Source organism: Mastigoproctus giganteus, chromosome 3 (assembly GCF_048544385.1).
Source record: "Mastigoproctus giganteus isolate SK-2022 chromosome 3, ASM4854438v1, whole genome shotgun sequence".
Lineage (NCBI taxonomy): Eukaryota > Metazoa > Arthropoda > Arachnida > Uropygi > Thelyphonidae > Mastigoproctus > Mastigoproctus giganteus.
This window is the reverse complement of record NC_143577.1, coordinates 101,162,192-101,188,375: the sequence shown is the minus strand read 5'-3', so window position 1 is coordinate 101,188,375 and position 26,184 is coordinate 101,162,192. Positions and strand designations below refer to the sequence as shown.

Sequence of the window (26,184 nt, the reverse complement as noted above, 5' to 3'; positions counted from 1 at the left end):
ACATAGTTTAATATTTACAAAAATAATGGATATTATAAAATAATCTATTTACAATGACTGACTTACTATACATTATAATAAAATAAAATAAAAGTAAAAAGTTAAAATACAATTTTTTTTTTTTTTTTTTTTTTTTTTCTCTTTGCTTTTTCCCATTATTATATGGGGTCGGCGTTTTTATTGTTTTGGCATGCAATTTTTACAGCCAGATGCCCTTCCTAACGCCAACCCTCACCCTTTATCTGGGCTGGGAATATGCAGTGGTCATTCCCTGACCTAACGCATCCTCCACATTTGGTGGGTATGGGCTCGAACCCCGGTCTAATCAAGAAGCGTGTGCTCTGCACTGCTCTTGTCCACCTGGCTACGGAGGCGCCTGTGCAATTGTAGCTTTCGGAGATACCTGCCTCATTTCTCAACAACACAGCAAATTAAGCAACACATCCTTAAGTATCAGGTTCACAGCACACGTTGACCATGTGCATGAGCAGTATATTCTCCGTGTTTACCCGAAGCGGCTCGGAGACGTGGAAGGCAGAAACGCTCATCTTTTGCGAGGATTACAGCCTTGAAAAGGGGGTGAAGCCAAACATCCCTATCTCTATTCATAGTATTATTTTCAAATGAACGAATCCACAAGCTCTCGAGCCACTTGCAGTCACAGAATTTATGCGCCAGGTCAAGGATGACAGCATTCTCTGGGGAGACCTGGTGTTGTTTTTTCTAAAAATGCTCGGCAATAGCGGACTTGCTAAACTCTGCGGTCTGTATAGCCCTCGTGTGTTACCCTGGACAATCTTTGAGCCGCCGTCCTGTTTCCCCCACATAACTCTCCCCACAATCCGGGCATTTGATCTCGTATATGACCCCACTGCTGGAATCCCTTGCAATGGGGTCCTTAACCTGCGACACTACTGTGTGCAACCTCCGACCCGGAAGCTGCACACAGCGTGCCTGGTAAATATGGAATATCCTTGCAATACGTTCTGAAAGGCCCGGATAGTAGATAATGTAGGCTGTGGTGACTGGAACGGACAGAACTCCATGACTCGGCTCCACACTCCTACTATATTTATCTAAGGGCCATTTTAACACATTGGACTCCATGATTTATAGGGATACATGTAAATAACGACACTACATCTAACGAAATCATAGTCTCAACCCCCCCCCATAGTTTGGCTCTTCACAAAATTAACAAATTCTTTACTATCTTTAACCACACACACACATAGACCGTCCCACTATAGGGGAAATCAGCTTAGCCAGAAATTTAGACATAGCATAGGTAGGGCTACCAATGAAAGAAACAATGGGTCTTAGTGGGACCCCCATTTTGTGTGTTTTTGGTAGCCCATAAAACCTGGGAAGTTGGCACCCTGTAGCATGCATGGACCAAAACATCTCTTTAGAAATCTTCCCTGTTTTCAACCAATGCTGCAAAATCTTGTTGATGTGTCATTCCAGGTTGGCTAATGGATTTCTTTGGATGACCTTATATGTAGTGCTATCTTGTAACAAGTCTAGGCTTTCCTATGATAATCCTCTTTATTTAATACTACTGTTAATCTACCCTTATCAGCTGATAGAACTATGATTTCATCATACCATTTAAGCTCGTTCAACGCTTTCTTCTGGCTATGAGTAAGGTTATTTACAAGTGTTTTTGCCTGGCACAGAATGGCTGAATTCTTTACATGGATTTGATTAGCGACAGGTTCCAGCAACTTGCCGATTGCCCTTTCAGTGCCCATAGCTATCTCAGCAACCGGTGGTTTAGAGGATAAAAGTGCAAACTTGGGTCCAAAGTCCAGTACTCCCTCTTGTTCTTTAGTTAATAGTTTATCACTTACATTATAAATAAAATTAGTACTATTATCCTTATTTATAATTACCTGCTCTTCTAGTAGTGCATTGAACTTGCTAATACATCTCTGCCTATACGTATCCGTGATCCTATTAGCTTTATCCAAGACTAGCCTCCTAATGAGTGATAAATGCATAGGTGATAATCTACTACTAATATTGTCTAACGACAAACCAATTAATCTCCTATTACGTCTCAGGTCATCATGTAACTTCTGTATCCAAAGATTCAAAATCCACAAGTTGCCGGAACCTGTTGCTAATGAAATCCATGTAAAGACTTCAGCCATTCATGTTGTTCTCCCCCTCCCTTTTTTTTTTCTTTCTTTCTATAATCCATGCTTTCTTACATCATTTGCCACTACTAATTCATCTAGCAATGCATCAAGTTTTAATTTCAGCTTGGTACTGCTTACATCGGGAAAGAAGAAAAGAATCATTTGTATAACTTTTTTATTTATTTAGTTTTTTAAACTTATTATACTAGGCATTCCCTGCCATATTATAAATATATAAATACATAAATCAATATATTTAGTACATGGATCCATCTACTTAGCCTAATCCAATAGGTAATGTAGTCATTTATGTTCCACTGAGTCCCAAAGATGCTCAGGCGCTGTAACTCCATTAGATAGGTAGGTCACTAAAACACTATCAGTCCATCAATTATGAAAAAAATGCACATTGATAAAATTCAGACTTAACGAAAATCTCACCAGAAAGAAGAATCTTATTCTTTATTTGTTGTCTACGTTCTGTGATTATTTGCAGAACCAAGGAGTTCTGCAGATTCCTTTGGTAAATCCCTTACCGGGTCATTGAGTTCATACTATGAAAACAATATTAAGGGCTGAACTCAATGTCTCCAAGCATGTAGACTTCAATTTCATCTTCAGAAGCTTCACTTTTAGCACTCTTTGCCTCTATATTCAGATGATGAAGAGGTTGAAGAACTGTACACCGAAATTGAGAGTCTTCTAGATGAGCAGAAAACCCACTACACTATTATTATGGGAGACTTCAATGCTAAGGTTGGAAAAAGACAAAACAGCACAGAAAGGAGAACTATAGGAAATTTTGGAATTGGTGAAAGACTTGTGGAATTTGCAGAATCTCAAGGACTGTCAGTAATGAACACTTTTTTTCAAGAAAAGGGTGAACAGAAAGTGGACATGGAAGAGTTCAAATGGATTAACTACTGATGAAATCAACTTCATCCTCACTAACAGAAGATATATTGTGAATGATGTTACTGTCCCGAATAAGGTAAATGTTGGAAGTGATCACAAAATGGTAAGATGTACACTTGATATAGATGTAGGAAAGGAAAGGAAAAAACTGACTCAAGTAAATAATACAAAGGTCTTTGAGATAACAGAAGAGGAGAAAAAGCAGTCTGTACTGGAACTTAAGAATAAGTTCGAGCTTCTGCAGACTGCTCAGGACCAAGATATCGACGAGGAATATTACAACTTTTTGAGGTGCCTCTGTAGCCAGGTGGAAAGGAGCAGCAGTGCGTAGCACAAGCTTCTTGATTAGACCGGGATTCGAGCCCATCACCACCGAATGCGGAAAGGTCAGGGAATGACCACCGCATATCCCGGAGCAATATGGCCTTAGTTGCTAATGCTCCTAAAAAACCAAACAACAACAACTTTTTGAAAGTGATAAAGCCCAAGAAACCTATAGGGAAAAAGAAATCCAAAGAAGAAAAAATTAGTCAAGAAACACTTGTCATGATGAACCGAAGACGACAAATGAAAAGCAAGAAAAACAGAGACAAGGAGAAAATTGAGTATACTGAGTTATGCAAAGCCATTAGAAAGAGACTCAGAGAGGACATAAGAAGATTTAACACAAGAAAAGTAGAACAAGCATTAAGGGAAAACAAAGGATTTAAATCAGCAGCCATGAGCAGTAATACAGAAAGAGAAATGATACTGAAACTGAAGAATAGCGATGGTGTACTTATAAACAGCAGAGAAGGCATAATTCAAATAGCAGAAGACTACTATAGAGAATTATACAAGGAGCAGGGGAATGATGCCAGCAGTGGGGAAGATGGATTGCAAAGTATCAACACATACGACATACCTGATATTCTTCTTGATGAGGTAGAACATGCATTGAAGAAAATGAAGAATCAGAAAGCCCCGGGGGAAGATGAAGTTACTGTAGAGTTGTTAAAATTAGGAGGAAGAGACATAACACAAAAATTGGCAAGGCTCTTCACAAAGTGCATTAGAAAAGGTGTGATGCCTAAGCAGTGGAATAATGCAATCATAGTTTTGCTGCATAAGAAAGGAGATAAATCAGAAATTGGAAATTATAGACCAATTAGCTCGTTATCCCACATCTACAAGTTGTTCACAAGGGTCATTACTAACAGATTAGAAAGAATACTTGATGAGAATCAACTGAAAGAACAAGCTGGCTTTAGGACAGGATTCTCAACTATGGATTACCTTCACGTAATATCACAGCTTATGGAGAAAGCAAATGAATATAAAACATCATTATGCCTGCCATTTGTGGATTATGAAAATGCATTTGACTCCATACAGCATAAGGCAATGTTTCGGGCACTGGAAAGACAAGGCATTGATACCCTATATATTATGATTTTGAAGAAAATATATGAGAGTGCTACCTCCTTTATTAGACTAAACAAAGATAGTAGGAAATTTAAAATTGAGAAAGGAGTTCGACAAGGAGACACAATATCTCCGAAGCTGTTTACTGCTGCCCTTGAGGATTAGACTGGTCGCAGAAAAGAGTCAATGTGAACGGAGAGTACCTAAACCATTTACAATTTGCAGATGACATTGTGGTCATAAGCCATGATCCCAAAGAATTAGAGGAAAATCTTAATCAGTTATGCACAGCTAGTGAGGATTTTGGACTAAAGATGAATATGGCTAAAACAAAAGTAATGATGAACAAGTATGCCATAGAAAGGGAAATAATGATTGAAGGAGCAGTAATTGAAAAGGTGGAGTCATATACTTATCTGGGACAAGTTATTAACTGTAATAATGATAAATGGCTGGAAGTCAAGAGGTTTTTGGTTTTTTTTTTTAGGAGCATCAGCAACTAAGGCCATATTACTCCGGGATATGCGGTGGTCTTTCGCTGACCTTTCCGCATCCTCCGTATTTGGTGGTGATGGGCTCGAACCCCGGTCTAATCAAGAAGCATATGCTACGCATTGTTGCTCCTTCCCACCTGGCTACGGAGGCGCCAGAAGTCAAGAGGAGAATAAATTTTGGATGGATAGCATTCAGGAAATATAGTCACATACTGAAGAGCAATATCCCAGTTTGTCTGAAACGTAAAATAATGAACCAATGTATACTCCCCACCATGACTTATGGAAGCGAAACTTGGGCACTCACCAAAAGAATGGAAGAGAAGCTGGGAACTACACAGCGAAGAATGGAACAAATCATGTTGGGAATCAGACTGTTAGATAAGAAGAGAAACACATGGATTAGGCAGCAAACTCAAGTAAAGGACATTCTTATCAAAACTAAAGAACTAAAATGGTCTTGGGTAGGACACATAGCTCGAAGACATGATGACAGATGGACTAAGAAAATAACAGAATGGTATCCGAGAGGAGCTAGAAGAAAACCTGGAAGACAAAGGCGGAGATGGATAGATGAAATTCATGAGTTTGTGGGTAGTAAATGGATGGCCAGTGCTCAAAACAGAAGGAACTGGAAAGTTGCTGGAGAGGCCTTCATCCTGCAGTGGATTGAAAATGGCTGATGATGATGGTGATGATGCCTCTATGTTCTACAATATAAATGAAGGGCATGGAATCGGCAGGTTATCTCCCTGTGGGACTGGTCTAATGGAAAATGGAATATTAGGATACACAATGCCCTTCTTACCCTTTAGATTGTATCCCTTTACATTAACTAAGCAAAAGTAACAGTGGTTTGTAGTCTCATGGAAAATCATGGTAATTGCAAATGGCATAGCCTCCTTTTTATTATTTTTCTGCAATCTCAGTGCTTCAATACAGTTTCAGAATTATCAAGAAGTTATGTGAGGCCCATTGTCACAGAGTTTCACTCAAAAATAAACACAATGCACATTTTTTACAAATTCTGTAATATCTTGTCTTTGCTTGAGGACTACATAACTGTCACAAATATAACAAAATAAGCACCTCCGTAGCTAGGTGGGCAGGAGCAGCAGTGCGTAGCACACGCTTCTTGATTAGACCGGGGTTCAAGCCCGTCACCACCAAATACAGAGGATGCGGAAAGGTCAGGGAATGACCACTTCATATCCCTGAAGCAATATGGCCTTTGTTGCTAATGCTCCTAAAAACCGAAAAAATATAATAATAAAAAATAAAAATAACAAAAGTTTGTATTGTTCACTTTCATGAAAATATTTTACTCACTTTTCAGCACGCATTTGATACAATAACCTCAAAAATAAACTGAGCTCATACTGATGACTGAAGCAAATTTTTCCAACATGTGAAGATTTAGTTTAAAATTCCCAGCATTTACTCTTAACTTATTATGGATTCAATTATAGAACTCATGACATCAACTTAAGTGATTTTTGAAAAAATGGTACCTGATATTAGTTTACAAACATTGAAAATCATCTAGAGTGGTTTAATGCAAAAGTAAGTGGCCAGAACTGTATTGTTTTGTAAATATGAATGACAATATTATCTTTTCTTTGTAACTATAGAACTTCTGTTTCCAGATTATTTAATCTAAACAAACATCATGAGTTGAAACATCCTGATTTTTTCAAGCTAATCTTTGTTAAAAAATAACAAACTCACAGAAAATCTGTTAGTTTGAGTAGCATTAGAAAACAATGCACATAACTGATTTGTCAAATAATATAACAAAACATATCAAAGCATTTTGTATATTTCTTTTTAGCACTGTATGGGTCCTCTATTTCACCAGTGGCACAACTTTTAATTTTTATCAAAGAATTATCAAGAAATTTTGAAATAACAAAAGAGTTATTAGATATATATTTCTTGAAGAGCCTGGTAAAGGGGGTCAGAAATTTGAAACCATTCTTCAAAAGTGTAATAGTGTCACATTAAATTTTTTTAAAGAAATTAGCAAATGTGACTACACATGATGCTTCATCCTTAGTGGGAATAAATACTAGTTTTGTTACACAATTATCTAATTATCTTGGTGATCATGAGAGGCCATTGATGAAGATACATTGTGTTATACATCAACAGAATCTGTGTAGAAAATACCTTGGTTTTGAACATGTAATAAGGTAATTAATTACAAGTACTGTAAATTTCATAAAATCAAAAGGGCTGAACCAGTTTATTGAAGAAATGGAAGTAGACTATAAAGACCTAGTGTACCACTGCAAAATATGCTAGTTGAGTAGAAACACTTAGCCATATTTCTAAGTCTCCTGGATGAAATTATAATATTTATGCATGGAAAAATCAAGTAACTACTGATATTGAAGATCCCAAGTGGAATAAGATAGACTAAGTTTTCTAGCAGACATTGCTAATTTACTGAATGATTTGAATACAAAATTACAAGGGAAACATTAACTAATAAATTAGTTTTGTGAATGTATTTATTGCAAAGTTAAAACTTTTTTTTAATGTTAAATCCTGTAAACATAATGCTTTGGGTAGAAGCAGGTGGCTACTAAAATCTTTCTCATTGTGCAATTCATTGTAAATGGAGTTTGACTTTCTTTCCAGATATCTTATACAGAGATCCTCAGTGCCTTGGGTATTGATGTTAAAATGTATTATACTCCCACATCATTGGGAAAGGATTCTCTCTCTCTCTCTCTCTCCATAATTTTTATTGATTTCTGTCACAGAATCTCTTCTCAATATTCAGCCTACAATAGCCTTTACTAAGAAGGCCTTTAAAAATGTTTCCCATCTCCTTCAGGATTTGAATAGAACCTAATCCTCTACAACCAATTTTGAATTATTTTTCTTGGCTGCTGATCAGGAGTGTTAGCTTACCACTTCAAAGGGCATCATGCATGCATTGTTTATCTTTTTTCAAAGACAGTGACATCTCCGATGGAGCAAAGACCAGAATTGTTTTTTTTAACTATCTTTATGTGCATTAGCATTAGTAGAGGCACATGATGCAAGAAAGCAAGCTTATGCAGCATCAGCCAAAAAAAAAAAAAAAAACTGTCCCATTTCACCCCTCAGTTCGTTCCAAATACCTGTCCAGCCTAGCCTTAAATTTATTTAGGCTATCAACTTCCACAACAAAGGATGGAAGTTTGTTCCACCAACCAACTACCCGCTGGCTAAAGACAAACTTCTGCATATCTTTCCTACATCTGTCTTTCCTCCATTTGAATTTATTCCCTCTCAGGTGATTATTCTGAGCAAGAGGAAGAATCCCATCTGCATTGAGCATGCTCAAACCATTCAAGGCTTTATACACCTCAATCAGATCACCTCGCAGGTGCCTAGTCTCCAGACACTAATTTGAAAAACTTAAGCCTTTCTTCGTAAGAGCAACAATTTGTTCCATTCACTATTCTGGTTGCCCTTCTCTGTACTCATTTCAGCAGCTCTACATTCTTCTAAAAATGAGGCCTCCAGACTAGTATACAGTACTCCAGGTGTGGCCTGACCACTGCTCAGAAAACTTTATATCCTGCCTGCACAATTACCCACAGTTCTTTTCGTTCTCTAGCACTGTCAGTGTAGTACCACAGAGTTGATACATTACTCTGTGGTTACTGCTTCCATATGTAATACTTTACATTTGTCAATGTTAAATTTCATTTGCCACCTCTCAGCCTATCTGCTCAATTTTTCTAAAGCCTGTTGCAACAGCGTACTGTCATTAGTGTCCTTAACAACCCTGCCAATCTTCGTATCGTCTGCAAACATATCAATATCATTTATAAATACAGAAAACAACAATGGAGCCAACACTGAACCCCGAGGGACTCCACTAATAACATTAGTCCACTATGAGCAGTGACCATTGATTACCACTCTGTCTTTTATTGCTTACCACTCCCACCCAGCCATTCCTTTATCCAAAACAGCAATTTGTCTCCGATGCCGCATTCCTCCAATTTGTTCAGCAGTCTTCCATGTGCAACAGTATCAGAAGCCTTTCTGTGATCTAAATATATGATATCAAAGTTATTCCCTGCATCCAGATATTTTGTGACTGCATCATAGTATCCAATCAAATTGGTAAGGCAAGACTTTCCCTTAACAAAACCATGCTGTGTCCGAGCTATAACTGAAGTCTTGTCTAGATGATCGTGCAGTGCTTCTTTTACTAGTGCCTCCATTAATTTTCCTGGAACAGAAGTTAAACTAATAGGTCTATAATTACTTGTGTCGCCCTTTGATCCTCCTTTGTGAATTGGGGTAATATTTGCACATCTCCAGTGCATGGGTACCTCCCCTGAGTCTAAAGAAGCTCTCATAATTAGGGCTAAGGGTTTGCTTACTTCCTTTGCTGCCTCCTTTAATATAACTGAATAGATCCCATCCACCCCGGGTGCCTTTTTTATGTTTATCTTCAACAATTTCTCTTCCACTTTCTTCTCAGTTATTACAAAATCGTCTAGCTCACTGCCAGAGTTCAATTCACCTCTGGCATTCCCCTTCCTAAATAATTCCTCATGTGTGAATGTAGATGCAAAATATACTCATTTAGTTTTGTTAGCCACTTGAGCAGGATCATCAACAGTTGAACCATCAATATCCAGTGGATCAATCTGATTCATCCCTTTCCTTCTAGAGTTTACATAGTTAAAGAATTCTTTGCTTTTTTTCTTTGCATCCTTTGCCAAAGATTTCTCATAATTTGCCTTTGCCTGCCTCTTCAATTTCTCTTCCACTTTCTTCACAGTTATTACAAAATCGTCTAGCTCACTGCCAGAGTTCAATTCACCTCTGGCATTCCCCTTCCTAAATAATTCCTCATGTGTGAATGTAGATGCAAAATATACTCATTTAGTTTTGTTAGCCACTTGAGCAGGATCATCAACAGTTGAACCATCAATATCCAGTGGATCAATCTGATTCATCCCTTTCCTTCTAGAGTTTACATAGTTAAAGAATTCTTTGCTTTTTTATTTTGCATCCTTTTTCCAAAGATTTCTCATAATTTGCCTTTGCCTGCCTAATCTCCTTTGTGACTTGATTACAGACCAGCTTATATCTACCTTTAGCTTCCATGTCACCAATTAATTAATATGTATCCCATGCATTTTTTTTCTCTGCCATATGTCTCATTAGTTCATATGACATCCATTTAGGCCGAAACCTTGAACAATATTTCTTAGTTGATATGTAAAGCCTAGTAGCTTCCAAGATTAATTCTTTGAATGCTTCCCATTTTGAATTTGCTGTTGGTAACATCATCAGTTGGTCCCACCGTATAGACTTTAAATACTGTCTCAGACCACCGTAGTTGCCTTTACGAAAGCAAAAACCCTTCCCTTTACCCCTGATGGTAGTTACCTCTTTGAGTAAATCCCACTTCAGCACACTGTTGATCACTGCCATCTAGTGGTTCCTTTATCTGCAGATTCTTAATGCATTAAGAATCACTACTGATAATCAGATCAAGAGTATTACTCCCTCTAGTTGCCTGCCGAACATGCTGATGTAGAAAACAATCATCCAATAAATCCGCAAAAAGCCTTGCTTTTGTGGATTTATTAAATGATTTAATGTATTCTAGAATAGTAGAATTTTAATGTATTGTAGAGTAGTAGAACCATTTTTATAATAACTGGAAAACCCAGACTGTTAACCCGCGAGTTTATACTTTCCCTGGAATTATAACCTATCCATACTAATACTCAGTTATCAATATTGTAATGGAGCAACATCAAGCCTGAGTTGTGTAACTGTTGGGTATCTATTGCTAGTCAAAAGAATAAAGAGAATATTTCCATTGTAGCTAGACAAAGTTTGTATCTCAGGAAACGTGAAAACCTCTCGCTCTAACTAGGTTATATAAGAATTTCTCTCCATACTGAATAAGGAGTGAGGCAATGCCTCCCTAGCCCCTACAAGATCTAGAAATGAATTAATTAATGTGTAAAGGGAAAGGAATGCCGTAGGTCAAGCCCTCTTCGCCAACTGCGATACCCAAAACATTTTACAACCAGGATAACTGACAGGAGTCATGGGAGGTTGGCAAGAAGGGAAGCCAGCGTGAGAAAGTAAGTGGGCGTCCTTTTTATTTATCATTTCCAACACCAAGGAGCCCAAATGAGTTAAGCAGAGATAGAGGGACCTTTGGGAAGCAGGAGTCATCCCTGGACCGTCTTGGGCAGGAAACTGGTGACTTCCATTTGCCATTGAGAGAGTTTTGCTCTGGAAGACAAAGGAGAGCACAGAATATAAAAAGGACCCATATGAGACCAAGGGGTGTCTCAGTCACCACCACCGAAGGCCATGCTGGTTCAGATCAACATCGCTACTATGTTCTTCGGAAGATCTTCACCACCATCAGCATATGTCGCTGCAGATTCACCATTGTCTAGTGGATCCCTGCGGTCATTGATGCTAGTCACTGCCTATGTCTCCGTCAGCGTCTCGCCCAAGCCTCTTCAGTAGCTGCCCGCACCATCCGGTCTGGCTGAAGAGATAGAATTGGGATGGCCAGAAAAAGACCACAGTCCACTGCACTATAGAAAGACGCCTTGTAACAGACTCCAGCACAAACCAATTTAACCTGGTAAGCAAACCATCCTTATGTATAAATGAACATGTGTGAAACAGACTTTAAACTCAATGCTTCCTTTCTCCTTTTCTTTTATATATGGAAATTAGAATTAATTCAATAAGGCGTATCATAGTTTATATTCTAGTATTGTTTATAGGATGTTAGAAGTAAGGAATAAGATTTGTTTAGAAAGATGAAATGTACAATCGCATGAAATTGCGAGATCATTGAATTTTCTAACTCTAACCATGTCTTATTGTTAGCATATCCTTGCACTTAGAATATGCACACTTTACTCATTGTTCTATTATTGTGTTAAAGCAGATTGTGTTATTTGAATGTCGCATTCACTCTGTCAACATCTTAAACTACGGCAGGTAAATAAACTAAGAAAATGGATTTTGCGGGATGGAAAGATGTGATCTTTCCATTAAAAACACAATGCGATCTGTTACCGCAGAAATCCCGCACCCCTAAAACCCCTGATTTCCAAGGGCTCGGTTAATTGTCCTAACTGATTGCACTAATTGAAGCGGGATAGACAACACAGGTGTACCCCCGAAGAGAGAAAGAGGGGTGGCAAATGGTGCCGTTACTAGGATAATCTAGAGTAGCTGTAATCTCATAGTCACGACCAGTAGAGAATTTTCGGGGACATAAAACAAAGATTTAAAGAACTAGACCCATGTTAACAATATGATTTCCATGATCATGATAAAACAAGTTTGTGAACAAATTGGTATATGGAGCTAGTGTTTTAGAGGTTGGCAGAGAGAAGAATGTTATATCATTTTGATACTTTAGTATGTGGATAACAGTGAAATATTTGTATTGTTCTCATTATCATTGTTGGTATATGCAAAGCAAGAAGTGACAATTTTCCCAGTATCTAAAGAGCACAGTTTGAGCCTCTATTGAAAAAAAAAAATTAAAAATTAAAAAAAGATAGAGAAAAGGCAAATTAAGGTTGCTACTTGTCACTAGCATGACTATTTTTTATATATTGTGTTAAATATTGTTAGTATGTTGGTATATATGCTGAACACTTCAAAAGGTAAGTCTGTTGTGTCATATGGTTATTGTTGTGTTTTGAAATACTTATTTGAGACCCAGAATATATAAGCAGTTCATTTAATGTGGGATACATTTATAAATAGTTTTTGGAAAATTAGCACTATATAAATAATGGAAGGACAGAATTTAGATTGGGGGGGGAGAGTTTAGCTATTTCAGAAACATTATTCCGAACACAACCAGAGCCATCTCCCGAAGATGTAAGGGCCAATCCAGCTCCACTCGCGGGTTATATCAATTTGATATCAACATTTTGCGGTTCGGAAGAAGAAATTCCAATTTCCCAGTTCTTTGAATCGATGGAAGAAGTAGCTCAAATTGCAAATTGGTCAGATTGTGAGAAATTAATTGTAATCGAGTCTAAATTGAAGGGGGTCATCTTCAGAATTTTACTCACAATTGCTCGATTTAAGGGCAGAAAAAATGAGCATTTAAAGGCAGCTTTGGTTGAGTGCTTTAAACACTTGAACCACTTATAACACAATTACAGTGCTTCAGCAAAGCTAAAAAAAGTTCAGATGAATCAATTATTCAGTTTGCTTCGCAATTAAAGAACTTATGTAGGATTGCTTTTCAGACAGAAAATGACACACTAGAAGTATTAACACTAAGAGATCAAACTCTTTTAGCACAATTTTTAAATGGATTAAATGTGAAGCTGAAGCGGTTAGTTCTGAGCCAAAATCCAGATAATTTCCAGGCCGCAGTGGAAGTAGCATCTCGTGAAGAGGTGAATGAAAAATTAATGCAAACTAGCCAGAAAGTCCATATAAATATAGTTAACAGTATCATTCATGATGATAAACAAGCAGTATTAACAAATAACACGGAGGTAAATAGTCTAGAAAGACAACTGTTTTCACTTAATGAAGAATTTCAAACATTTGCCGAGGAAATTAATTTTCAGCCAGAACAGATCAGAGATCTAAATAATTCAGACCACCCATCTAACGAACAGGCAGAGGAAAGACTGGGTGCCTCCATAGCCAGGTGGGAAGGAGCAGCAGTGCGTCACACACGCTTCTTGATTAGATCAGGGTTCGAGCCTGTCACCACCAAATACGGAGGATGCGGAAAGGTCAGGGAATGACCACTGCATATTCCCGGAGCAGTATGGCCTTAGTTGCTAATGCTCCTAAAAACCAAATAACAACAACAACAACAGAGGAAAGACCGTCCCCATTTGCGACTTCGAAGGGAGAGCTATTTATAAATAACGTGAATGCGAGTGACCAGGAGAGAAGAACTTATGACATCATCAACAGTAGGGGACAAGCGTCTTCCTTTCAAATGCCTCAAAGCAGAGAGAGGAGAAATAATTTTACTGACGGACCAAACTTTTCCATGCTGGCGCAAGAACATTTTTATCGGCGGAGAACGATAGCCAGAGATATGTATACTACCTCTCCAAAAGTTAGGGAGTCCTTTCCTAGCAGGCTCAATAATTAGTGTCCAATTAACACATATTTAAATTCTTTCAACACAGACCTAGAGAAACATTATACAATAGCAATTCAGAATACAGACAATCAAGGGGGATGAATCATAGACATGTAAATCACATGGGGATCTCTTCACATTGGCAGTTTAGGGACAAGCTGACAAAGAATTTTCTACACAGAATATTCAGGGAAATAGAGCAGATAATGACACTGATTTACCTCTAGTAGAAGGATTTATTCTGGGCATTAAATCAAGGTTTTTGGTTGATAGTGGGGCATCCATCACTCTGCTTGGTGCAGATATTTTTGATAAAATTAAACATAAGTGACAGTATGTGGGATTACTGAAAATTTTGTACCTTTAGACACAAAAAACACTGTAAAGTTAACCTTAGATGTGAAGTCATTCACTGTTGATGCCTTTGTGCCTTAGATTGAGTCCTCAATACGAACTGATATTAGGATCGGACGTTTTACAGAAATTTTCATTCATGCTATTCTGGGAAAAGAATTTTAAAATCTGTACCACTTGGAATTTGTATTAGAGAGATGGGAGTAAAAAATGAATCATGGGTGACCAAAAACCCTGTGAGGGAAAACTAACCTCAAAACACATTATTCCACCTAGCACAGAGACGGTTTTAACTATTCAGTGTGCGAACACAGTTTCTGGTCAAACCCAATTATGACCTAGGTAGTAACAAGTTAGCAGTTAGAAACTCTGTGGACAAGTTGTGCAGCGACAGGAAAATTTAAATTTTGGTAGATAATATGTCATCTGAACCTTTACACCTCACAGCGGGAATGGCATTAGCAAAAATGAAATGTATTAATATGCGAGAGATTAATTTCACAGGTGAACAAAGGAGGGTTGAAAAGTCATCTCCAGTAACAATTGAAGATTTCAGTCTGGATCATTTGACTGTTAATGAAACGTCAAGAACTAGTTAAGCTATTAGATAGGTACAAAGATGTTTTTGCCAAATCTCCTAGCCACTTGGGTTGTTCCACTGTAGTGCAACATAGAATAAAATTGGAATCAAGTGTCCCAATCAAACAGAGCGCTTATTAGCATTAGCATTAGCATTAGTAGAGGCATTTGATGCAAGAAAGCAAGCTTATGCAGCATCAGCCAAAAAAAAAAAAAAAAAAAAAAGGTAACATAAATAAATAAAAATATCCACTTCCACTTCACCCCTCTGTTCGTTCGAAATACCTGTCCAGCTGAGCCTTAAACTTATTTAGGCTATCAACTTCCACGACAAGGGATGGAAGACTGTTCCACCCACCAACCACCCGCTGGCTAAAGGCAAATTTCCGCACATCTATCCTACATCTGTCTTTCCTCAATTTGAATTTATGCCCTCTCAGGTGATTTTTCTGAGCTAGAGGAAGAATCCCATCAGCATTGAGCATGCTCAAACCATTCAAGGCTTTGTACACCTCTATCAGATCACCCCGCTGGTACCTAGTTTCCAGACACTGTAATTTGCAAAACTTAAGCCTTTCTTCGTAAGAGAACCCCTTTGTCCCATTCACCAATCTAGTTGCCCTTCTCTGTACTCGTTCCAGCAGCTCTACATCCTTCCTGAAATGAGGCCTCCAGGCCTGTATACAGTACTCTAGGTGTGGCCTGACCATTGCCTTATACAAGGGAATAATCACCTCCTTATCCCTGCTAGAAAAATTCCTATATATCATTGACAATACACCATGAGCTACTCTTGCAGCTCGTCTGCACTGCTCAGAGAACTTCATATCTGCCTGCACCACCACCCCCAGGTCCCTTTCATTCTCTACCACTGTCAGTGTAGTACCACAGAGTTGATACATTGCTCTGGGGTTGCTGTTTCCCATATGTAGTACTTTACATTTGTCAATGTTAAACTTCATTTGCCACCTCGAAGCCCATCTGCTCAACCTTTCCAAATCCTGTTGCAGCAGCATAGTGTCAGTAGTGTCCTTGACAACCCTGCCAACCTTCGTATCGTCTGCAAACTTGGACATTAAGCCTGATATACCATCATCAATATCATTTATAAATACAGAAAACAATAAAGGCCCCAATACTGAACCCTGAGGGACTCCACTAATAACATTAGTCCACGATGAGCAGTGTCCATTGATTACCACTCTCTGTCTTCTCCCCCTCAACCACCCCTTTATCCATAGCAGCAACTTGCCTCCAATGCCACACTGCTCCAATTTGTGCAGCAGTCTTCCATGTGCAACAGTATCAAAAGCCTTTCTAAGATCCAAGTATATAATATCAAAGTTATTCCCTGCATCCAGTTCTTTTGTGACTGCATCATAGTATCCAATCAAATTGGTCAGGCAAGACTTCCCCTTAACAAAACCATGCTGTGTCCTAGCTATAACTGAAGTCTTGTCTAGATGATCCTGCAGTGCTTCTTTCACCAGTGCCTCCATTAATTTTCCGGGAACAGAAGTTAAACTCACAGGTCTATAATTACTTGTGTCAGCCTTTGATCCCCCTTTGTGAATTGGGGTCACATTTGCACATCTCCAGTCAATGGGTACCTCCCCTGAGTCCAAGGAAGCTCTCATAATTATGGCTAAGGGTTTGCTTACCTCCTTTGCTGCCTCCTTTAATATAACTGGATAGATCCCATCCACCCCAGGTGCCTTTCTTGTGTTTATCTTCAACAATTTCTCCTCCACTTTGCTCTCAGTTATTACAAGATTCTCTAGCTTACTGCTAGAGTTGAATACACCTCTGGCATTCCCCTCGCTGAATAACTCCTCATGTGTGAATGTCGATGCAAAATATTCATTTAGTTTGTTAGCTACCCGAGCAGGGTCATCAACAGTTGACCCATCGATCTCAAGTGGACCAATCTGATTCATCCCCTTCCTTCTAGAGTTTACATAAGTAAAGAACTCTTTGCTGTTTTTCTTCGCATCCCTTGCCAAGGATCTCTCGTAATCTGCCTTCGCCTGCCTAACCTCCTTTGTAACTTGGTTACAGATCAACTTGTATCTATCATAGGCGTCCGTGTCACGTGTTAATTTGTATGTATCCCATGCATTTTTCTTCTCTGCCATATGCCTTATTAGTTCATCTGACAACCATTTAGGCCTAAACCTTGAACAATATTTCTTAGTTGGTATGTAAAGCCTAGTAGCTTCCACAATAAGTTCTTTGAATGCTTCCCATTTTGAATTTGCTGTTGGCAATATCATCAGTTGATCCCACTGTATAGAATTTAAATACTGTCTCAGTCCATTGTAGTCGCCTTTACGAAAGCAATACCCCTTCCCTTTACCCCTAATGGTAGTTACCTCTTTGAGTAACTCCCACTTCAGCACACTGTGATCACTGCCACCAAGTGGTTCATTTATCTGCAGATTCTTAATGCATGAAGAATCACTACTGATAATCAAATCAAGAGTATTACTCCCTCTAGTTGCCTCCCGAACATGCTGATGTAGAAAACAATCATCCAATAAATCCACAAAAGCCTTGCTACTGTGTGAGTGACCAGCCCCCAAATTCCAGTCAATATCTGGGAAATTAAAATCCCCCATTATAAGACTCTCTGATTTACTGGCCCACTCTATTTCTCCGAACAGTTTCTTATTATACTCATCAGAGTCATTAGGCCTATAGCACACTCCTACTCTCAATTTTGATCTCCCAATGCTTATGTCACACCAAACTGACTCGACACTGCACTGTCCAGCGATGTCGACTGGCTTCACTTCCTTGGATTTTATGTGTTTTTTAACTAATAGCATAACCCCTCCTCCCTTCCTATCCTGTCTATCCTTTCTGTAGACATTGTACTCCCCAAATTCCAGTTCTGCATTTCTTATATCTGTGTGAAACCACGTCTCTGAAATCCCCACAATATCTGCCTTTGATGTTTTGAGCAATACCTCAAATTCATCAAATTTATTTACTAAACTCCTAGCATTGGTGTACACACAAGTATACATGCACCTGTTCTTTTTCTTAGCTACCCTAACACAACCCATGTGTTTACTTGTACCCCAATGATTCCCAGCAGTCTCTGAAATATCCTGCATCTTATTTTCCAGGCTGCGGCTCATTCCAATAGAAGCAGTGCAAGAATCACTTTCACCTCTGCCAGTGGCTACTGTTAATCTATTAGTCCTTGTATCCCCCCAATCTAGCAGTTTTCCGACCCACCTAACATTGCCTCGATAGCATCAGCAAACATTCTTGCACCCTTTCTATTTAAGTGTATCCCATCCCTGTAGAAGCAGTCTCTCCTGTTAACAAGTACAGACCAGGCTGAAAAAAATTCTACCCCTTGAGCCCTGCACAATCTTTCCAGGGCCGAATTGATTGACAGGGCTCTCATCATATACTCCCTCCTATCGTGTCTGGGCAGAATTGCAGACCTTTCAATTTCAACCCTAATTCACGGCTTTTTTTCATTAGTGACCTGTACTTGTCAAGTAATTCCGCCGGTCTCCTACTCTTAATGTCATTAGTGCCAACGTGTACAACTATATCACCTTTTGTGCCCTTAAAAGATGATATCCGCTCTACAACGTCAGACGCCTTATCACACGCCTTATACCTTGAGGGCTCAAATCGATGATCAGGTCAATGAACTCTTGGACGCTAATATAATTTCACCGAGTGTCTCACCATATTCAGCTCCCGTTGTGATGGTGAAGAAACGGGGTGGTTCACTTAGGACGTGTATTGATTTCTGTAAGCTTAACACCAAAACTGTCGCAGATAACTGAGATTCTAGACATTCTGGGGAAAGCTCGCTACTATAGCACTTTGGATCTTCAGTCCGGGTTCTGGCAGATTCCTGTCCACCCTGCGGACCGACAGAAAACAGCTTTTATAACATAGCATGCCTTGTATGAGTTCAAAAAATTACCGTTCAGGCTAAAAAATAGTCCAGCAACGTTTGTGAGAGCCATGTCCATTGTCCTTCAAGATCTAAGAAAAGAATCCATCTTTTGCTATCTGGATGATATAATACAGTCAGTCCTCGTATAACACGATAGTTGTGTTCCTAGAAACCCTCGTGCAATATAAACAACAGGCCCTATGGGAAAAATAGGGTTAGGTGCCGACCACCCAAGATTGAACACACTTTGTAACCAAAACATTACCAAACACAATAAATTATCGTAACAAAATACTTATGTATTTTATTACAACTATTATGTAATAAAATTTCCTTAATGCTTTTGCTTCTATAGTAAGCAAACTTGTTTTTTGTTTGATTTTCTATCCAAACAGATGACAGCCGTTCCATCTCTTCCAATTCTTTGTGTCTTAATCTAATGAATTTTAATTACACTTTGAGTTGTTCCCGCTATGAAAGTTGTTTTTATTTTCTCTGCATTCTTTGTAATTCTCGGCGTTGCCTCATTTAGGTCTGTAGCATGTGCAATATCACATGGTCTTTCATTTCGCTCAAAGCGTTTCACAATTTCATTTTTTTTTCCATCGACAGAGGCGGACTGGCCATAAGCCTTACCAGGGAAACTCCGGTGGGCCGGGGGCCGGTGTGATTTTGGCCATAAACCATAGTATGAGGCCACTATAAATTTTCCCGGGTGAGAATTTTTGATCCAGTCCGCCTCTGTTTATCGATATTGCTTTTCTTTTTCTCTTTTCCAGGAGGCTTCTTTTCATACCTTTTAAGTATTTTACTCATTTTTAGGGAATAAAGCACAATTACAAAATGAGGAGGCACGCTTGATACACATAAACAAAGCTGCGCACGTGTAGCAACTGAATAAACAACACCGTAAAGGCAGAGGTTTACTAAAGCACATTTCTGGGGGTTACTACCATAAAACAATAAAAACAATTTCCAGTTGCGTTTCTGCTAGTGGAATCTGTTATAAACTGGTAGTAAACTCAATCTAATTGCATTTGCGATTATACCGATAGCTGGAATTGTGTTGGTTTTTACGTTATTATGGTGAAATGTGTTTCCCCTTCACTGATATAAAAAACATAAATACATTTTCAGAATCTTCTCTTCATTCCTACCGTGTTGCGTTCGGTTGGGGTGATTCTGCGTTCAACTGCCATTTCTTGTAAACACAAAGGCGAATCGTGCATAAGCGAATTCGGTTCGTGTTATATAAGATATCGTTCCCCTATTTATAAATCGTGTATGATTGAATTAATGTAGTGTAAACACGTGTTATACAAGGACTGACTGTAATTGCAAGCGCGGACCTTAAAACTCATGTCCGGAGGCTACAGACTGTCTTCCAACGCTTAAGACAATATGATCTTAAGCTCAAGCCATCCAAGTGTGAATTTTTGAAGCAAGGGGTAACTTATCTTGGGCATTGAGTCAGTTCAGACAGAGTTCTTCAGGATTCCTGAGAATGTGGCAGCTATCAGAAATTGCTTACCACCTAAGACAGTTAAACAAGTGAGAAGATTCTTAGGGTTGACTGGATTTTACAGAAAATTTATTAAGGACTTATGCAGAAATATCTCAACCATTAACCAACCTCACAAAGAAAGATACACCTTTTGTCTGGAACTAAACAACGCAGGCAGCATTTGAAAAACTAAAGACAGCATTAATATCAGAACCATTATTAATCTATCCAGACTTCTCACAGCTTTTCTATTTGTCTACTGATGCTTCGGAGTATGTGATTGCAGGGATTTTAGAACAGCAATCACAAAATGGCTCCAGGCAGCCAATTGCATACACAAGCATACTGCTAAAACAAGCAGAGGAATCATACAGCACTGTCGAAAAAGAGACCTTGGCTGTTGTGTATTCGATCTCGCAGTTCAGAGCTTACTTGTATGCAAGAAAATTTGTCATAATATCAGACAATGCGCCATATCTACTTCAATTAAAGAACTCAACGCCTCGACCAGCGTTAGAGGAGGAGCCTAAGCCTAATCCACGCAAGAGAAATGTCACAAAAATAGTTGCACTGGAATCACTTTAGAAGCATTAGTGATACCGAAGAATGCCACTAAAGATTTGATGAGAATGCTACAGGGGGGAGAAGATGATAAATTAAATTCTTTAATTGCGCAACTAGAAGATAATACTCAATCTTCAGTGAAGATTCCCTTCATACCATCTGAACGATGGAATACTATATCATTACACTCTTCCTGATGCAAAATCTACCAGAGAGGGCCTCTAATTTAGCCCGTGTGGCACAAGTTGTGCCACACGCGCTAAAATCTGAAATTATGAAAACATGTCACGATGCTCCACAGAGTGGACATCAAGCATTTGATGTCCACTTTGCAGAGCATCGAATTACAATGAATTCAAAAAGATTTCTTCTGGGTGAATATGTATAGTGACATCAAAAATTATGTGGATACATGTGCTTCGTGTTTGGAGAGAAGAGGTTTTAATCTGTACTAGGTAATCTGTACTTCATGACTTCTGAAGAGGTAACTGAACAGAAGTCATGGGAGGTTGGCAAGAAGGGAAGCCAGTGTGAGAAAGTAAGTGGGGGTCCTTTTTATTTTTCGTTTCCAACACCAAAGAGCCCAAATAAATTAAGCAGAGACAGAGGGACCTTTGGGAAGCATGAGTCATCCCTGGACAGTCTTGGGCAGGAAACTCATGACTTACAGTTGCCAATGAGAGAGTTTTGCTCTAGAAGACAAAGGAGAGCACAGAATATAAAAAGGGCCCATATGAGACCAAAGAGTGTCTCCATCTCCACTTCCGGCGGCCATGCTGGTTCTGGTCAACATCGCTCCTATGTTCTTCGGAAGATCTTCACCACCATCAGCATGTCGCTGCAGGTTCACTGTCGTCTAGTGGATCCCTGCGGCCATCAATTCTAGTCACTGCCTAAGTCTCCGTCGGCGTCTCGCCCAAGCCTCTTCAGTAGCTGCCCGCACCATCCAGTCTGACTGAAGAGATAGAATCGGGATGGCCAGAGAAGACCACAGTCCACTCCACTATAGAAGGAAGCCTTGTAACAGACTCCAGGACAAACCAACTTAACCTGGTAAGCAAACCATCCTTATGTATAAATGAACATATGTGAAACAGCCAAATACACTTTAAACTCAATGCTTCCTTTCTCGTTTTCTTTTATATGTGGAAATTAGAATTAATTCAATAAGATGTATCACAGTTTACATTCTAGTATTGTTTAAAGGATGTTAGAAAGATGAACTGTACAATCGCATGAAATCACGAGACCATTGAATTCCGTAACTCTAACCAGATCTTATTGTTAGCATATCCTTGCACTTAGAATTGATGCACACTTTTCTCATTGTTCTGTTATTGTGTGAAAGCAGATTGTGTACATAACCTTGTATAATAAATGTTGTTAAGTGTTATTTGCATGTCGCATTCACTCTGTCAACATCTTAAACCATGGCAGGTAACTAAACTAAGAAAATGGATTTTGTGGCATGGAAAGATGCTAAGCGATCTTTCCATTAAAAACACGTGATCAGTTGCCACAGAAATCCGGCGACCCTAAAGCCCCTGATTTCTGAGGGCTCAGATAATTGTCCTAACTGATTGCACTAATTGAAGCGGGATAGACGGCACAGATGTACCCCCGAAGAGAGAAGGGGGGGTTAACAAAATGGTTAACACTACACAGACAAATTTACTTATGTGTAACATACTTGTTTCCTAGCTCTCTAAGAGAATACTCATTAATTGGTCCATTGAGCAAATATGAAAAAGCACTTTGCTTTTTGTTAGAATCCTGAAGTGTAACCTTACAGTCAGACATACTCCATTGCAGAGTCTAGAAGTAATGCCTTCATTCTGTAACAATATTACAACAGCACCGATCTTTGTTCTCGATTTGGTGGCAACCCTGGTGATATCAGCAAATTAAGATACTCAGGATAGAGTATCTTAATAGAGTAACATGAAATTATTTTGTTTATCATTAATGAAACAGGTATTTTTTTAATATAATTTTTAGCATAAAACTATCAGAGACACCATCAGAAAAGCAGTTTGCTGATGAGCCATTAACATTTAAATTACATAAAAACAAATTGCCTGCATAGCAGGCTGTTTCCTCTTAATGATAAAAACTACCTGTTTCACCAACACAACTTATAAATTGTGAATGAATTCAGAAAATTTCCTTATTATTTGCCAGTTTTAGCACATGTTCCCATACACTAAAATTAACAAAACAGATAATTGGAGAGATTTAGAAGATAAAATAAAAAATAGTCTGCTTCACCAATGAATAAAATACATTGAAACATTGCACTGGTTTTCCCATATCATGTTTAGCATATAGTAAACAAATATACTATACTAAACTTCTAACAGCAGTCATTGATTTTATATATATAAGTTTTTATGTTTCTTGGGCCGTTATATCATACGGGTTTTTTTTTCTCAGTATACACTATAACCTGTTAAATTTTGATTATAATTACACCATTAGACTCCACCGCTATAACTAACATCTTAAACACACACACACACACACAGAGAGAGAGAGAGAGAGAGAGAGGAATTAAGGGTAGCATTCTTCAGTTAGAGTAATTTCAGAGCATTTAAATAGCAGATACAATACTCATCCACTTATAAATAAAATATGTTCTTCATTTCTCAGATTTCAATATGCATTTCTTTATTTATTAGTATCCTCTATGTAAAATTTTTATTTAATGAATTGTTGCATGATGATGAACCAGTATTACCCAAAAAAACAAATTCATAATGTTGTTTTATGCCCATTCTGTTGTAAAGATGTTTTATGTCCATTCTGTACTTTGTACTGGGACACTGTTTTACTATTTTTCTTCTGAAAAATTTCAGTCATTTTTATAATTTGCTTCAATAAATTTGTATTCATATGTATCAATTACATATTGCAGTATTCATATATTTATTAAGTATTTTATTTTATTGCAACATTTTATTATGTCATAAATGTCACAGCTTTTCATTGAAATATCTTTATTGTCTTTCTAGGTTTTACTTTAAAGGAGTCATTGATTACATCTTTTATTCCAAGGAACATATGTCAGTTTTGGGCCTTCTTGGCCCTCTTGATCCTGAGTGGATAAAGGAAAATAAAGTTCCAGGATGTCCTCATCCACATATTCCTTCAGATCATTTTTCCCTCTTAGTGCAATTGGAACTTTGTTCTGTTACATCACGGACTACACTGCCCAATGGTGTGATACACAGATAGCATTTATAAATGTAGAGATCCTGTTCAGAAATAAATAAGAGAAATGTAAGAGAAAGTTTTTCTAAGTAAATAAAACCAAAAGGAATATCATGTATAATTCTTAACATACAAAAGTGAAACTTGGTATTTTTCGAAAAACCATTTTAGAGTGATTATTAAAAAGTATATTACAACAGTCATCTGGTACGTAACAGTGGAACTATTTTAATTTTGAAAGAGTTAAAGATTATAAATATATCAGTTCACAGGATAAATGACAGGTATTAAAGTGTTGCAGATTGGGAAACAGATTATGCTTTAATTTGTTTCTAAGTACCATTCTTAACCTACTAAATTCACCTGCAAAGACAGCTTTAAAGAAAATCATAGTAGTGGAAACAACTAAAAAAATGAAATAAATTTATAGCAGGTGAAATGCTTTTAAACATTTGATTTCTGATAAAACTGTAAATATTTGAATATAATTTACAGATGAGTTGACATATATTTTGCAATCTATACTGTAGTCACTGCCATGTAAAGCTCTTCGCTATAAATTTCATTTGTTTTGATTTGTGTGTTTTTATGTTGAATATTAATTATCTTTTACATTTTACATATATCATATACCAAAAGAGACCATTTCTGATTTGTTCATAATGCGTCTCTTATACTGAAATCACATGGTTAGTTGTTTTAAATGTGATAAAGGAACATATGTGCCAGAAATTTTTGTAATGAGAATTTGAAACTATTTTCATTACACTATATTAAAATTAATTTATGTGTAATATGCTCTCATTTAGTTGTATAATCAAGATTTTACTGAGAAGTTTTTGTTAAAATACTTTTTTCTGTATCTGTATTTGCTAAAAATTAAATTATTTCCTCTTCAGAATTTCCACTTAGGCTTCTTTTTTTTTTTAACAGAAGTCATATGTACTTCAAGAAACACTATAAAATTGCCCTCCCCCCAAGTTATTCTATAAATACCCCTTTAATCATAACATACTTCATTAGGAGGAAATACAGTGAAAAAGTTGAACCTTTATTCCTTTGCCAGATTTTTGAAAATTGCAAAATTGGTAAAATCTAATACCTACGGCTTTGCTAGCAGTAAAGTGCACAGATCAACTACTTGAATAAGTAATCATTTCACTGATCAAAATATTCTTTAAAAATAACCAACTTAATTCAAAATTTGAAAGACCTTGATGATAAAATGAAGAAACTTTGGCTGGTTTAGTTTCCAATTAAAAATTTCAATTCAGTATATTTAATGTGGTCAACCTTAGAGCAGATTGCACCCAACATATGGATTCTGACACATCCTCCATCGACCAAAAAACAAACATAATAAAAATCTTTTTTATGATAACTTTAATACAATGTTGAATCCTGTACAAAAATTTACACCTCTCTCTCTGTTCCAAGTAATCAGTCCTTCCAAACAGGGGTTCTCCAAATCTGTTAAAGTAATAAGCAGGGGAATAAATCTATTATCTCTCATTTGCTTAATATTCTTTTTTTTTTTTTTTTATGATATTTAATTTTGTAATTGTGTATTTTTACGAAAAGCATAGTTAGAAATTTCCTGACCCCCCCCCATAGAACTATATCCTAAAAAATACACTGAACACCTTTTGAAGAAATGTTGTTTTAGACATAATTTCATGCTAGCTGAATTGAAAGAAGGTTTTAAGTCTCCCAGAACAAGTAAAGCAGCTGGCCTTAACAACATCTACAATGAACAAATCCTTAATTTGGGCCTGAAAGCAAAATTATGGATCTTTCAACTATATAACTGCCAAAGGATCTGAACCACACCAAAAATTTGGCAACATACAATTGTGGCTTTCCTAAAGCCTGGGAAAGTACTGAATGGTATTAGTAACTATAGATCCATCTCACTTTTGCTCAACCCCTTCAAGATCTGTGCATGCCAT

General features: G+C 37.7%; 1 protein-coding gene across 2 annotated transcripts in view; it reads left to right on the top strand.

Annotated features, from left to right (window-relative positions):
- Positions 1-24,750, top strand: part of twin (CCR4-NOT transcription complex subunit 6-like twin) — a 447,613-nt gene extending 422,863 nt beyond the window's left edge. For both annotated transcript variants that reach the window (XM_090370609.1, XM_090370608.1), the window contains exon 12: positions 24,037-24,750. In XM_090370609.1, coding sequence (XP_090226735.1) covers positions 24,037-24,259 — 223 coding nt within the window. In that variant the 3' untranslated portion in view covers positions 24,260-24,750. The remainder of the gene's footprint in view (positions 1-24,036) is intronic.
- Positions 24,751-26,184: the final 1,434 nt, after the last annotated feature.